The sequence below is a fragment of the Cheilinus undulatus genome, linkage group 6, assembly GCF_018320785.1.
Source record: "Cheilinus undulatus linkage group 6, ASM1832078v1, whole genome shotgun sequence".
Taxonomy (NCBI): Eukaryota; Metazoa; Chordata; class Actinopteri; order Labriformes; family Labridae; genus Cheilinus; species Cheilinus undulatus.
In genome coordinates this window covers 46,911,513-46,928,473 of record NC_054870.1, presented here as the reverse complement: position 1 = coordinate 46,928,473, position 16,961 = coordinate 46,911,513, and the positions used below count along the sequence as shown (strand labels likewise).

General features: G+C 39.9%; 1 protein-coding gene across 3 annotated transcripts in view; it reads left to right on the top strand.

Moving 5' to 3' along the window:
- Positions 1–723: 723 nt before the first annotated feature.
- slc35f3b (solute carrier family 35 member F3b) overlaps positions 724–16,961 on the top strand; it is a 174,553-nt gene continuing 158,315 nt past the window's right edge. Inside the window, exons 1-3 of one of the 3 annotated variants that reach the window (XM_041788759.1) lie at positions 724–781; positions 3,568–3,652; positions 8,538–8,752. In XM_041788759.1, coding sequence (XP_041644693.1) covers positions 3,594–3,652; positions 8,538–8,752 — 274 coding nt within the window. In that variant the 5' untranslated portion in view covers positions 724–781; positions 3,568–3,593. Of the gene's footprint in view, positions 782–3,380; positions 3,447–3,567; positions 3,653–7,604; positions 7,703–8,537; positions 8,753–16,961 lie in introns of those variants that run through there. The other 2 variants (XM_041788760.1, XM_041788757.1) reach the window with 2 other exon arrangements.

Sequence of the window (16,961 nt, the reverse complement as noted above, 5' to 3'; positions counted from 1 at the left end):
TTGATCTAATGAGATCAAAAGGAAGAAAAAAACATTTTATTCATCCATCCATCTTCTATGTTGCTTATCCCGTCCGGGGAGGTGGAGCCTATCCCAGCTGTCATTTGGCCGGGTACACCCTGGATTGGTCAACCAGGCCGATCACATTCACACCTACTGCCTATTAAAAGTGATTAGTTCACCTAACGAGCATGTCTGTGGTGGTGGAAGGAAGTTGGAGTACCCAGGGGGAACCCACGCGTGCACAGGAAGAACATACAAACTGCACAGTTAGGCCCTGACTGGGAAGCCAACCAGGAATGCTGCACCACCATGCAACCCAAATTTAATGTGACTCGACAAAATAAAAAACTAAGCTTTACAAAAAAAGATAACTAACTCCTTCAATACATTCACATTTGCAGACTATAATGGCCTTTATAAAATGTTGCTGTTTGTTCTATAGAGATGAAGTACAATTTTATATTAGGTGAAGACTTTCAGTATGAACACCAGTATTTTTCATTGGATTGAATGCATTAATCAAATACTTCAAATGTTAATGAAAAAAAACACAAAAACTTAAGAGGTTAAGAGGTTTCAGACCAGTTATTAGTTTTCTGAAGGGTCTAACCAAAACAGTTATGATTTACATGCTTGCTTGCGTTCTGCTTCCTGAATGGGCGGAGCTTCAGAGTCTACAAAGGAAGTCAGTGCACCTGTGGAAAATTCTTAAAGAAGGAACAAGGAAGCTCTGTGGACTCATGTGGATGTCTCATTCATTCAGAAGTGTGATTTAAATGTAAGTTTGATGTTTTCAGTCTATTTATAGAAGCTTCAGTGGTCTCTAAGGAGGTTTTATAACTATCAGATTAAACAAATTAGACCAGAACTCCTAACTTTGCACATCTGTCTTATGGAGCAGAGAGAAACTCTAGGACATTTTCAGGAGATAGAAGTTTTCTTCTTGATAAATCTTCATCTGACTGCTAATTGAGGTCAGGGAGGGATTCAGCGTTCTGCATGCTGACTCATGTGATGTGATTACTGGGACACAGAGCTACCACAACACAAGATTTCTGCTGTAAAAAAAGGCCATTAGACTTTAATTTATAAAACAGAACCAATCACTTTTACAGCCCCAGGGATCCATTTTTCTATATCTTTCACTTTCTTGTGTGGGAAGCAAAGTTTGAATCCCTCTCACTGAGTTAGCCCGCTGATTTTGGCCTTGAGCTTTTGCCTCCACTTTATCAATGATCCATATTTAGAGAGGCGAGCTGCAGCCTGCAGATTGGGGCACGGATTAAATCTCCATTACAGGGCTGCTGTAGTGGAGGATGGTTTAACCCAAGGCTAGGCAATTACTACTTAGAAGGGCTGGGTTTAAAAAATACTGAGGGGTCTGACATTCACATTTTATAAAGCAAGAGCCAAAGCAAATGTGTTAACAAAGGTCTTTTTAGCAGAGAATAAGACTAGAGTGAAGTTGGAATAAACAGAATGTTATATTTAACAGGCTTTTTTTTTTCATTAAATGGCTATCCAGAACACAGCTGTCTTTTTCTGGGCTACAACAACAACAATGCCCCTTCCTGTGGATTCTAATGGGCCAATAACCAGAGCTGTGGCTCTGATAGACTAGCAGTCAGGTTATGCTCCACAGATAAAGGCTGTGGTCCTCCTGATGGTGGACCTGTGTTCAGATCTAGCTTGTGGTACTTCCATCCCATCTAAAAAAGGTCTTAAAGGGGACATATTATGCAAAAATCACTTGTTCAGGCTTTTCTAACAAAAATATGTGCCTATTGCCTGTTCACAATCCCCTCAAGTACCAGAAAAATCCGTTTCCTCCCTCCCTCCCTCCCTTTTTCCACCTGTCAGATGATGTGTGCTTAATCAAACCATTCTCAGATTTCCCCTCATGAAGACATGAAGTTGAAATCTGGGTATATTGTGCTTATTTTCACTAGTCATACTTTGATTAATCCTCCTTTGGGACCAATCTGATCAAGCACTGAAATCAGATACTGAAACATGTTCAAACTAAAGTCTTTGTGATGACAAAGCTAAAGGCTAAACATGTTCATCCCTGATTAGATTTTGTTTTTGCTCTCTATTTGTTTATTTCACTCTTATATCTCACTTTTGTTGTACGTTGTTTCATTCATTAATTCAGGCTTTGTCTGAAATTGTGTTTTCTAATGCTGTTTTGTAATGTTAGTGTCAGACTGTGATTACAAATAAAGGTTGTGTTATGGTTTCTAAATAAAGGGAAACATTTTGTGGTGTTAGGCCATAAGACAGAGGTCATCAGCCACATTTGTACAAGAATCAAACATTTTACTGTGCAGGCCCTTTGGGGGCCAAGCTTTCAAATAAATTAAAGAAATGTCTTATTAACATATTTTTGTTCAAATATTTTATTTTCTTTCAAATGAACAGAATTTTCAGGCTCTAACAGTGAGATCAGTCCCTATATCACAGCTGGCCACAAGGGGGCGACTGAGATATTTTAGCCGAATATTTCTGTCACTGTCATGTTGTCTATCACTAGGATTGAGGCTGATATGCTTTGCAGTTACAAGTGGAAAAACTGAAGCAGGAAAATTGCAATCCAAAAAAGCCTGAAGCTGAAAGTTGCAGTTTTTCTCAAGAATGGACTGATAAATATGTGTTTAACATGCATTGTATTACTGACAGGTGGGTTTCTGAAAAGTGGACGAAACATTAAATAATTCCTGGTGAGATTTTTTCAATCTCAGTAGATTTTTTTGAGTTATTTTAATAGCTGTGGGGAATTTATTATTATGTTTATTTTCTTTTGCACATGTCCTGAATTTCATCATGTTCTGGGGGCTGGCTAGGAAGATTTGGGGATCCTGATGTAGCCCCAGTGCCGCCAGTTGATGATTACTGCCATAAGGGATGCACCAGGTGGTGCATGAAAGACACAATTGTCAGCTACATTTGTTGAAGCCTTCGATGACCTGCTGTGACGTAATATGCACACTTTGCTGACCTTGTAGTGGGACCCTGTAGCTGCACCCCACCCTGATATATGCAGAGGTGCAATGGCCTGCTCGGTGCTACTTGCAGCCTTGGTTTTATTTGCAGTCTATTAAAAATGATTTGCGGGCTTTTTGATGTTGATGGAGGGCCGGATTTGGCCCACTGCCCCATAGTTGAATGTGGTCCATTGCATTGCACGGTCATGAATGACTCAAATACATCAACACACTTGACTATTTTGATATTTATAGGCTCTGTGTCACAAGCAGTGTCCACATAATTTAGGTTTTGGCAGAGCAGAAGGTCAATCAGAGGGAATTGATCTGGCCTTGGCTGAGCTGTGAAGTTGAGAGGTGCATTATGCAAGATGAACCTGATCCTCTCCTCCCTTAACACTGTCGATGGAAGGTGTTGACCCAAGTATTGATGAGTGGACTCCACTTTTTTTTGCTCGAGTAAGCAATGCCCCACCACACACACACACACACATACCCTTCCCACTGTGGTGGCTGGTCATTGATCGATGAAAAACCTGTCTTCAAAAAACTGTTGGTGTTCTTGTGCTGCTCTTCACAGTCAGGAGCTCACAGGATGCGGACGCAATGCAGCGGGTGGACCACAGAGCTGGGACCTATGGGAGACAGCACCCTGTCCACACAAGGTAGAGACTCATTCTTTCCCATTGTTTTAATCTCCACCTACTTATGATTCTAGACATTTTCCACTTAAGATCATGATATGGGGTTTAAATCCCTACATGAACTGTCACTGTTGAATACTCAGACTTCTGAACTCTCAGAGTGACATGATTTTAATTTCCAAGCCGATATTATCACCACAAGTGAACATAATTACCTCATTACTGGAAGCACAGCTCTGATTGGGTGTAATCAAATCCCTGTAATTGTCTTCTTTGATTCTGTGGCACTGAAGTGAAACGTTTCTACTGTTTCATTTCTGCCTCTGCTCTCAGATATCTGAAGTACAGGCCGTGCTATCAGTGTGAAATGCTGCTGGAGAAGCAGACTATGAATAATAAAGCAAAGGAGACCCCAGTGGCCTGTGAATTGTTAAAACTATAGAGGAGCTGTCTGCTTGAAGGGCTGCTTTATTCCACACCTGTGCTAGAAAACATTGCAAAAAGTCTGAAGTGGTTCAGTCAATGTTTATTAAATTCTTCATGATTGAAAAGGGAAAAATAACCAGAGCAGCTGCTTTAAACAGACAAAAGGCAATAAAACTCCACGGTGAACAGCTTTTCTTTAAATCCCTGAAGTATTTTGCCTGATACGCCGACACAAAACATGCAGAGACTTGTTTGAACGTATTTTGATCCTTTTTATTTTGTTATTTGTGCCTCCAATTTCCTTTTATTTTGAACCCATCTAGACGTCTGATCCTCCTCTGATCCGTGGGCGTAGCACAGGGGGGAAAAAGGGTACTGGTTCCCCTGGCCCACAGTAGGGAGGGGCCCTTGAGATGCCTGTATGGAAGCCCATTTGGGTCAAATAAAAAAAAAAGAAGTGAAAGTACAGCAATTCTTGGAAAAAAAAATCTAAGTCATGATTATGAAATGAAATGTCATAATTATTAGACAGAAAAGTCATGATTATGAGATAAAAGTCATAATTATGAGAAAAAATTATGATTATGAGATGAAAGTCATGATTATGACATAAAAAGTCATAATTATCAGATAAAAATTCTTAATTATGAGATAAAAAGACATAATTATGAGATAAAAAGTCATAATTATAATATAAAAAGTCAGAATTAAAGGATAAAGTTAATGATGACATATAAAGTCAAGAATATGAATAAAAAACTATAAAACTGTAGAGAAGCAGTCTGCTCAAAGGGCTGCTTTATTCCAAAAAGTTTGAATTGACTAAATGACTTTTTATCTCATAATTCCGACTTTGTATCTTTTAATTATGATTTTTTAAAAATCTCATTATTTTGAGTTTTAATCTCATAATTATGACTTTGGATTTCTTTTTTATTTCCTTACTGTCACATTTTTCTTTAAGTGGCAGAATGGGCTTCCATATGCCTACGATGAAAATTGTGTTTTTATGTAATTTTTCTTAATAATTAGAGTCATTATTGTATCAAAAGTGACTAGATGAATCAGTTAACAGACTGAAATTTGTATCAAATACAGTAAAATACAGTTCTGGAGGGCCCCTCTCTTAAAAATATCCAAATAGTGTGGTCCAGCACTACAAAATAAGGCAAGTAAATCTAGTTTAGCCGTAGTAAAAATATTGCTCATAAATTGTGAAATTCTGGTTAAAAAACGCATCAAAATGCATATATATTTGTAAAAATGATGCAACATGTGTTGCTTGGCTAGCTGGCTAAGGGGGGCCCTGTGTACCCCTAGCTACCCCCCTGCTCTGATCCACTATAAATTTGCAGATTTCTCAGACTTAATATAAATTACAGACCATGTGTGTTGGTCAGATATTGTGTTTTTTATCCATCCAATGCAAGTAAGACTTGGTGCTTGGTTTAATGAGGAAGTTTGAGGTAAAAAGAAAAAAAAAAGTGTGGTTTGCACTCAAATGATTCTGCTTTTTGCTCCACAGAGCCACTGAAAAAGTTTCAGGCAATTTAAATCATCCCTAAGGGGGGAGAGCAGCTTCGGTCGAGGTGCAGACATGTGTGGTTTGAGACTTGTGGGGCCACCTGCGGTCTTTGTAAACTGAGAACGACAGTCGGATTAATTTTAGGGACAGACAGAGGAAAGGTCAGTGGAAAAACTGGTGTGTCATGCATATGCATGGACTGTATTCTGTGGCGGTATCAGCAATTTGGAGGCTTCACCATTCTGCTCATGGCAAGAGAAGGAAAAAACACATTTTAAGATTATTTTGAGGCTTTTTATGCCTTCATTATGATAGGACGGCTGCAGAGAGACTGGAAACATAGTGAGAGAGAATGAGGGAAGACAGCGGTGGATAGGGAATGGATCCTGTGACCGGCGCACCAAGGACTGATTCTATAAATGGTTTAGTGGCTGCATGACTCCAGCATTTCTAAAGTCAACAGTCACAAATTCTTATGGCTCATAAATTCCACATTTATGAGCAATATTTCTACCCCCCCCCCAAATTACGGCTTACAGCTCATGAAAATAATAAAACCACTATGTTGAAACATCAGAAATCCCAGAAACTGGTTTGCTGACCGTAGGATTACTTTTCTTTATTGGCCAGCCAACTGGTCTGACCTGAACCCCATAGAGGATCTCCACCTGCAGGTCTAGAGGCGTGCTTAACTATTTAGATGAGGTATTTCAGATTTTGGTATGTGCTTTTACTCTCTGGATTTGCTGCCAGAAAGAGATGTCTCAAACATTTTTGTCCACTTGCTGTGATTGCTTTGAGCTAAACGGGGGAGGGTCTCATGTTGAAATCTGCGGGGGGCTTCAGAATTACTAAAACCGCCACTGGCCACACATTATTTTTCATTTTATTCACAATATGCCACAGCTGTGCACACTAATCTAGAGATGATCTTAGTAAAAGGCATGCCTGGTGGGATTGAACCTCAGTAGTGTGACCAGGGCTCCTTATCAGGGAATTATTGAACAATTAAACTACATTTGAAGCTATTTTCTGCACTCTGGGCACCTTTTTACACTTGAACATTTCCCTGAATCTGCTTTGGATCTCTAGTTCTCACGATACACATGATCGAGTTTGTTTCAGGCTACAGATATCTTGGTATTCTGATCAATGAATCTCTTTTACTCCTCACATTCAGCAGCTGGTAAAAAGGCTAAAACTGGAAGTGGGGTTTTATTTTAGAACCAAATGGTGCCTTTCTTGGTTGCTGCCACTTTTACATCCGTGCTGGACCACAGAGATGTCTTGTACATGCACGCCTCGTCTTACTCACTCTGGACACTGTGTATCATGGAGCTCTGAGGTCCATCACTAATTTTAAATCCCTGTTTGTTGTATGAATGTGTGGGATGGTCTCCTTTGTCCACACATGGACTGAAACACTGGTGTATTCTTATCTACATGGCTATCATCAGGCTACTTCCTTCATACCTTCTGACCTACATCAGCCAGAAGAGCAATCATAGAATAATGGGTTAAAGGATCTTTTCTTTCTGAGCTGAACTTGGAAAAGGCATTTAAGCATTTTTTTCCCCTTTAGTTGGATGGAAAACAACCTGAAACCAAATAAGCTACTCTTATTGGTTGCTCTAAGGAGGATATTAAATGACTTGGATGCAGATGCTTTGTGTGACTGGTTTACAAATGTGGCAGATATTCGCTGTCTGAATTTATCTTTGACCTCAATTGTGTATCTTGTATGTTTGCCAAACTACAGCCTGTGCTGAAACCTCTCTAACTGAGGGCTCCCAACTGATATTCAAGGTGAATCCGGTAGATGGCGTTGTTGCAGTGCCTCCAGGATTCAGCAGCATCCAGAGCAAAGCGCACCCTTTTTGGTACTGGAACAGTGCGCGCTGTGGTGTCCAGGCATATGTTTGTAGGGGTGAGGAGCTGCAGGACTATGGTGCGCGTCTCTGATCAGTCCGGATGAGGATTTAGAGACTTTCAGGATTTGCCTCCCCATTAGTGGCCTTGAGGATGTACGGGGATGGAGAGGGCACCGTGTGGGACCGTGTCGGGCGGCCCCACCGGGACTGTATGTGCTACCTTGGACCTCCGACCACTTTGATGCCCATGTAAGACATTTAAAGTTTTACTGATGCGCTGCAGCCGAGCGAGAGGAGCTGCACCTGTTGCGCACGATTCCAAAGCTACATTGATGAAGTGCATCGACTTTTTAGAAGTGAAAGTGCTTAAAATGTATCTGATGTATTTGTAAAATCCAGAGTAATTGCCCTAATCACTTCTAGAGTGATTGCATTGGGGGTGTGCTGCCTATCGTTGGGATTTGGAGGGAATTTTACGCATCGATTGTCTGCTTTTCATGTTCTTTTTCCACGCGTAAAAACGTTTTCATAACAGCTCTATGGTCATTCCTGTGCTACTTTTTCTGGCACTAATTGCACTATTTGTGCCTTACTAGATAATAGTAGGTTTCACCTCATCTTCTCAGCACACAGCCACCAGTATTACCTCTCATCTCTGGATTTAAATTGATATTCGGATGTGGATGCAGTTGTGCGCTCCAGTGCCTGTCCATGCTGTCACAAGTGTTCCCTCTCATCACAATCGATCCATTAGTTTCACATTTCGCTGCTCCATTATGGGCTTTATAGTGAAGTAAGAGTGCACACAGTATACAACAGGAGCAGTCACTTTCACTTAGCATCTTTCACAGTGTTGTTGTGCGGACGCAGGGCCAGTGAAGGATGATGATTCCTGAGCGGTGTGGAGGCGCTGGAGGGGCCCTTTACGCCGAGCTATGTGGCACAAACAGCTCAGAATTTCCTTCTTTAACCAAAAGGGAACTTACCCTGTCTTATTGAGGCTTACACTCTCCCCTCTCCCTTTAAAAAGCCTGTCACTTTGTTTTGTAACACCCCTCTACCTCCCCTTGTTCTCTCTTCCCAGCGGGATGCGCAAGTCTCCCGACGTGAGCCCCAGAAGGCTTTCGGACATCAGCCCTCAGCTCAGACAGCTCAAGTACCTGGTAGTGGACGAGGCCATCAAAGAGGACCTCAAGTCCTCGCGCTCAGTGGAGGACATCAACAGCGCGTCCATAGAGGAGCGGATACTGAGGATCACGGGATATTATGGATACCAGCCTTGGAGTGCAAGCTACAAAAGTGAGTCTTTTACTCTGCATGGAGCTGAACTGTGAGAGAAGGGCAACTTTGGTTCATGTGGTGGCTGAGTGAGAGGTGTTGGCCCACACAGTGATGGAAAAGTGATGAAAAGTAGCATGCTGGGAAACATCACTTAGTTTTTGGAGGCAGAGCTACATGGTGTACTCTGACTGGCATGGTGAGGAGCTTTGTGTGGGCGAATGGAGCAAAAGGACTGTTAAATAACTGCACATATGAAAGTGAAGTGCATTAATATATTTGACTTTATTCAAGCTTTATTTATTCATGTTTTGCTCTATTGAGATCAAACATATCAGGAAGAGAGAGCAACAGCGTTTTAGTGATAAATAAGGAACACAGAGCCTCTTAAAACAGCATTAAATATCCAGATTACATGTGGACAGTCTCAGTATGCTACAGTATGGATATTTTATAAATCAATGATGGTCAATGTAATTAAGCTTTTTGAAAAAACCCTCTTTAATGTCAAAGTAAAAACAGATTCAACAAAGAAATGACAGTGACTGATCTAATTCAGCAAAAGTTCAGCTGATTGGTGCCAGCAGGTTCACAGTTAGTGACATGGAGATCACTTAAGTGCAGTGGATGTGTCTCAAGTGGTTGCACTATAAAGACACCTGTGTCTTGAAGGTCCAGTCACTGGTTAATCAGTTTTCCTGGCTACCATTACACCATGAAGGCAAAAGAACACTCCAAGCAACTCAGAGAAAAGGTCACTGAAAAGTACAAGTCAGGAAATGGATACAATTAAAAAAAAAAAAAATCAAAAGCACTGAACATCCCCTAAATTTCAGTTAAATCCATCATCCAGAAATGGAAGGAATATGGCACATGTGTAAATCTGCCTAGATCAGACAGTCCTCACACACTGAGTGAGCGTGCAAGAAGGAGACCAGTGAGAGAGGTCACCAAGACCCCTATGACTACACTGGAGGAGTTACAAATGTCAGCATCTGAGATTGGAGAGACTCTGCAGACAACAACTGTTGGTCAGGTTCTTCAGCAGTCAGAGCTTTACAAGAGAGCGGCAAAGAGAAAGACACTGTTGAAGAAAACTCAGGTTAAGGCTGAATCCCAATTCTCCTCTTAACCCTCAGTCTGAAAATGCTCAAAGAAAGATGGCGGTGAATGCGGGGAAAGAATCAAGCTACAAATATAAATTTCTTTGTTAATAGAGATCTAAAAATTATGAAAACCACTCCAACATCTTTGTTGGTCTGATGAGACCAAAATGGAGCTTTTTTTGGCCATCAGAAGAGGCTATATTTAGCAGACACCAAACACTGCACATCACCACAAACACACCATCCCCACTGTGAAGCATGGTGGGGGCAGCATCATGTTGTGGGGATGCTTCTCAGCAGCTGGCCCTGAAAGGCTTGTAAAGGTAGGGGGTAAATGAATAGGACAAAATAATGGGAAATCCATTATTCAGTCTGCAACAGAACTACAGCTAAGGATAATATTTATTTTACAGCAAGACAATGACCTGAAGCATTCAGAGAGAGCTACACAGAAATGGTTAGCTGAGTCAAAGCACAGACCTCAGTCCAGTAGAGCAAGGTTGTAACAGTTTTTCATTTTCAGTTTTAATTTTTATTTAGTTTTTGCCTTTTGTTTTGAATTTCAGTTTAGTTTAAATTAGTTTTTACTGCTCTTTTTTTTTAGTTCAGTTTAGTTTTAATTTTGCAAAATTGCTTTGTTTTAGTTCAGTTTTATTAGTTTTAGTGTTAGTTTTAGTTTTAGTTTTGTTGGTAATGTGGGATACCTGCCAGGGGTGACACCCAAAAGGGCTCTTCACTTTTCACTGTTATTATTCAATTTTAATGTTGGTATACAACTCAAGACCTAAAATTACCATTGCGTGAAGTTGTCTTCAATCAATTCAGGGAGTTTTACTCTCTCCAGGCTTGGGTGTTCATGTCAGTCAGTATGCTAGTATCAAAGACTCAGTTAACTAAAATTATTTTTACATTTTAGTTTTAATTATTTGGTTTTAGTTGACTATAATAACTTTGCAATAGAGTTTGTGACTTGACTTAAAAAGGGCTGTTCAGACCCAATCCCTGTGCAACCTGACAGAGCTTGAGAATGGAGTAAAATTGCAGTGTACAGATGTGCAAGCCTGTCTGAGACCCACCCACAGAGACTGCAGCCAAAAAAACATCTACTAAATTCTGACTTCAAGGGGGTGAATATTTATGCAGTCACTTATTTGACATTATTTCTTATTTAACTGACATTACTTTGTAGACATCTGTCTTCACTCTGATATAATATATATATATATATATATATATATATATATATATATATATATATATATATATTTTTTTTTTTTTTTTTTTTTTTTTTTTTGGTAAAAAAGCCAAATTATATGGACCATGACTGTTTTATAGAATTAATAAAAGGGTAAAACATCCAAGGGGTTGAATTTCTTTTAAATCCACTTTAAGTTGAGGCAATGTACTATAAAGAAGATTATAGAGATTATAAAGAAATCCTTTGATTACAGTTAGATAAATCATTTATAATTCCATCTCCTTAGTGTGATGACTTTTGCTGGCAGCAGTGCTTAATTATGTCTCTGAACTGTCATGGTTATTTTGAGTGACTTAAATTATACTTTCTTTAAAAGTGTGGACTCCAAAAAGACTGGATGTTTTCTAACCTTTGAGCCCAGCATGCTCTGATTGATATTTGTATTATTTCTAAGTAATTGTTGGATTCACGTCCCCAGGTTTGGATTGTCAAAGAGGTATTTTTTCAACACTTTGGCTCTTTGGTTGAGAAGTGATTTTTGGAAATTTAATTTTAAGATTTTTGGAGACACTTGCTTTGAAATTTTAACCTGCATTGACTGGATAATGGGACTGGTAACAGGGACTGGTCGATCTGTATGTTGTAGTCAACTGTGTCAGCAAAAGAGATCAATCTGTACACTTTCCTGTGCAGTTCCGGTATTAAGGCTTCAAACTTGCTTTCCCAAATAGTTGAGACTTTGGCAACAACATTGTTCATAGAGTAAAGGATGTAAAAAAATCAAACCTCTCAGTTGTGCAAATGTGAAACAGGCAGGTGCATTTGTAAAAGCAAAGCTGTGGAAAGAAAGGATCCTGTTGCATTGTTTTACTAACCAAAATTGAGTATGACATTCTGAGCGCTGGAAGAGACACGACACTATTTTCAATGTAGGTAGACAAAAGACTGTAGACTCTTGAGACTGACAACATCTCATAAATGAAAGATATGTAACATAAAACAAACACAACACAGAGTGGTAACACCGTTTCAGCGAGAGTATTGAGCTGTTGTTTCACCAAGAGGTGTGAGTCCCAGCTCTTAACTTATTGATCTCCATCCTTTTATTGTCATCCTTTAATGCAAAGTACGAGGGTGACATCCTGGTCAAAGACAGCCGGCCTGAATAACAAAGTGTACTCACTTTCATGCTGCTTTCCTACATATTATTTGCCCCCAATCTCAATGAGCACTCTTCTTTCTCTCACTATGAGTTGTTGAAGCCTCACTGTTGCTTCAGTTTGCAGCAGCAGTTTCCTCAGCTTGTTGAGCTTACAGTCGGACAGTATGAATGTTGCTCTGAGCTGTTGAATCTATGGAGAGAAAAGTTGTCAACACGGCAAAGCTTTCCTCTTATTTCTCTCTCTCTATCCCTGCAGTACATTTGTATCAGTTTTTCTAGGGAACAGCTCTAAATGCCTGAGCTGGGTCTGCTGTTGATCCCTGCTGAGGGTGATGGATTACAGCGTTGCTGTTCTTGCTTTGCGGCTCTTCATCTATAGGAGCTCTCCTCCCGCCGCCGTGGTGTCAGAACAGACTACAGTCGTAATAACTGTCAGGCTTTTGTTCTGTTGTTATTGCTGCTCTGCTGTGACTACGTTCAGAGGGATTTCACTGAAGCTGGTTGGAGAGTCTGTACATTTCATGTGAGGGACTGCAATATTAAAGAGCTTCAAGGCTACTTCAAAATTCATGAGCCTATACCTCTCATCAGAACACCGCGGACTTCACAGGATGATGGCCAGCAGACTTTTACTTGTGATGTGAAAGGAATAAGCTTGTTTAATTCATTTCAGATATACGCTGCAGGTACATCTCAAAAAATTAGAATATCATGAAAAAGTTCAATACTTTTTGTCACTCTGAAGTGAAATAATCAAGCCTTTATTTCTTGATATTTTGATGGTTATGGCTTACAGAAATGAAAACCCAAAATTCAGTGTCTCAGAAAATTACAATATTACATAAGATCAATAAAAAAGGATATTTCAAACAGAAATGTCAGGCTTCTGAAAAGTATGTTCATTTTTATGCACTCAACACTTGGTTGGGCCTCCTTTTACATGAATTACTGCATCAATGCAGCGTGGCATGGAGGCGATCAGCCTGTAGCACTGCTCAGGTGTATTGGAAGCCCAGGTTGCTTTGATAGCGGCCTTCAGGTCATCTGCATTGTTGAGTCTGGTGTCTCTCATCTTCCTCTTGACCATACCCATTGATTCCCTACCATTGGCAATAGGGACTAATCCCTCTGTTAATGCTTAAAAATTACTAACACGTTGAGAGGAGATACAAATACTCTCACTAATGTATGTGATGAGGACAAAATGTATGTTTTATTTTTGATCATTTGAAAATCTGGCACTGAAAGCACCTGTCAAGTCAAAATCTGGCCTTTGTAGCAATGTATGTTAGACCTCTGCAACAGAGGCACCACAATCCTGTCAAAATAAAATCTTAAAGCCTAAAACTACAGGTTAACAATGAAAAGAATAAGACATATCTGACAGGAAGAGGTGTACTGAAAGTGATTTGAAGTCTCCAAAAAATCACGCAGACAGATCAAGGGAGTAATATCACCAGAGAGCAGTTTAGAAAGTGACCTTTTCAGAGCTTTCTCTAATCAACATGATTAGCAGATCTAACGGCAGCGATGTGTTAAAGTCTTGGAGCTAAAGAGCAAAGGAGCAGTCACCTTTAGTTTTAGTGTTGTTGTTTAGTGTTGTAAGTGGACTCTCCAAGAGATTGGCGTCAGCGGACCTAAGTGGATATTCTGTGATGTATGTGGGATTAAAAGCCTCAAATATGGTCAGGAGCCAAGCCATTTATTGATTTAACAGTCATTAAGAGGATACTGGTTCTTCTTAATAGGCTGCCAGTGTACCGAGGCTAAAATGGTAGGAATGAGGGTTCTGTGATTCCTCTGTGAGGACATTTTTAACTGTTTCTGAACATTAACATTAACACTGACTGGTGACCATTCCAGGGTGTACCCCACCTCCGGGATAAGCTGGGATAGGCTCCAGCCCCCCCCAAACTCTCTCATCCATGTCTTTATGGACCTTGCTTTGTGCACTGGTGCACAGTCATGTTTGAACAGGAAGGGGCCATCCCCAAACTGTTCCCACAAAGTTGGGAGCATGGAATTGTCCAAAATCTGTTGGTATGCTGAAGCATTCAGAGTTCCTTTGGCTGGAACTAAGGGGCCAAGCCCAGCTCCTGAAAAACAAGCCCACACCATAATCCCCCCTCCACCAAACTTTACACTTGGCACAATGCAGTCAGACAAGAACCATTCTCCTGGCAACCGCCAAATTCAGACTCATCCATCAGATTGCCAGATGGAGAAGCGTGATTCATCGCTCCAGAGAACGCTTCTCCACTGGTCTAGAGTCCAGTGGCGGCGTGCTTTACACCACTACATCCGATGCTTTGCATTGCATTTGGTGATGTATGATTTGGATGCAGCTGCTCGGCCATGGAAACCCATTCCATGAAGCTCTCTACGCACTGTTCTTGAGCTAATCTGAAGGCCACATGGAGATTGGAGATCTGTAGCGATTGACTTTGCAGAAAGTTGGCGACCTCTGTGCACTATGCGCCTCAGCATCCGCTGACCCGCTCCGTCATTTTACGTGTCCTACCACTTCGTGGCTGAGTTGCTGTCATTCCCATTCGCTTCCACTTTGTTACAATACCACTGACAGTTGACTGTGGAATATTTAGGAGTGAGGAAATTTCATGACTGGACTCGTTGCACAGGTGGCATCCTATCACAGTACCACGCTGGAATTCACTGAGCTCCTGAGAGCGACCCATTCTTTCACAAATGTTATAGAAACAGTCTGCATGCCTAGGTGCTTGATTTTATACACCTGTGCCCATGGAAGTGATTGGAACACCTGATTCCAATTATTTGGATGGATGAGTGAATACTTTTGGCAATATAGTGTAGTTTTGTTAAGCCGTATCCCCAGCCCTGCTGAAAACACACTGAAATGTTTGCAGATGCTTTATTAAACAAGATAAAACATGATGACAGATAATCACTTTTAATTTCCACTTGGAATAAGGTTATTGGCAGAATGAAAATGTTTAATACAACATATCCAGTAATACAAGGATAGTCCAATATATTATTGTTCATCCTCTGGTAATTCCCATCTCTAATTATAAAAGTCTGTAATGAAGCCATGTTGGACTTTAGGGACTGTTATCATCATCAATACTTAACACTGAAATGGTCAGTGAATATTCCTGGTACTAAGCGGAGTAATTTGCAGAAATGAAAGTTCCTCATGTTTGTCAGTCTCTTATCGTTCTCCTCTTTAATTTGAGCTGATTCATGATCCCATTATGTTTGATAGTCAGGGTGTTTTGAATGTAATGGTCCAATAATAACAGCAGTTTTAGAACAGATTTAATGGTTTTCTGCTTGTTAGAGTGGTTGTGTTTTTATGAACCTAAGGAGAGTTTTGACCCTGTCATTAGTAAACAAACACTTCACATTAGATGAGCTAAATGGTGGGCTTATGAAGCAAATACAGTATGGTAAAATGGACTTGAGCTTATATAGAATGTTAGTCTTCTAAATATTTGGAGTATCTTGTACCACATTCAAGCCCTGATTTTGAACGTGAGCCCTGAGCCGTGTAGAGCAGTGGTTTCCTAATAGTCAGTGTTGATTTCGTTGACTAAAACTATGACTAGAACTATTCATTGACAGCCTTTTTATCCGTGACAAAAACTAGACTAAGACTAATAAAAATAGATCTGTGATGACTAAAACGGACAAAAACTAAGTTTAGTTTTCGTCAAATTGACTAAAACTAGACTAAAATGTGATGTAGTTTTTGTCGGACATTCAGAATCTGTGATATTTCTCCACTGTGGGTAAATCTGTCAAAAAACAATGCATCTATAGCTATTCTGCCTCTCAGCTGTAGAAAGCAGGCAGCGAGCATAGAACACACTACCATGATTTGTTACCAGATTTAGGCAAGAAAATAAATGCTTGGACTAAAAGTAAAGACTAAAATGTGAGGACTTTTTATGGACTAAAACTAGACTAAAACTAAAAAGGGTAGAAATAACTAAAATGTGACTAAAATTGAAATGAATTTAATTTAAAGACTAAAAGTAAAATGAAAAATAGCTGCCAAAATTAACATTGCTAATATTTTGTGCTGGTGTGGGCACACTGGTGTACTTTGATGTGTGCAGTGAGAATTTATGTGACGTTAGATTATTACTACAACTATTAAACAAGTAATTCTATTGCCATGTGTGCTATTTTGAGGCTATTTTGCATGAGTAGCTGTCCCTGAAAAATTTGGCTGAATCTTAGTTGTACGTTAGGCACACGTGCAGAGACATGCTCCTCAGCTCTGCCCACTTCCTGTTCTGAATTGTGGACTCTGCTCAGTTTAAAACTGCAACTAAAGTAATAAACAATAATCCACCTTTTTCATTTCATGGATGAATTTCGTTCCTGCACTGTGAGCAATTCTAGGAGACTTTGCTTGTTCAACCTGTATTTTAAAAAAGTTTTTAAAAGACGTCTTCTTTGAACAACACTCTGTAAACATCTAAGCAGTGATGAGACATGTTGCTGCAGTTTTGGGAGAGGAATGTTGTCCCATTTTTGTCTGATATAGGATTCTAGCTGCTCAACAGTCCTGGGTCTTCTTTCTCTGATTTTTTAGGATTTCTTTTTTAGGATTTCAACAGATTTATTTCACACACAAGCAATGATTATTTCATACACAAGCAATGATTATCAATCTACAACATTTGCAGCAATTGCATAGTTGTGTGAAAAGGGCTCACTCCAAGGAATCTATTTAAAGCTTTTAAAGGAGGCCCAATTTTATACAAATAACAAATA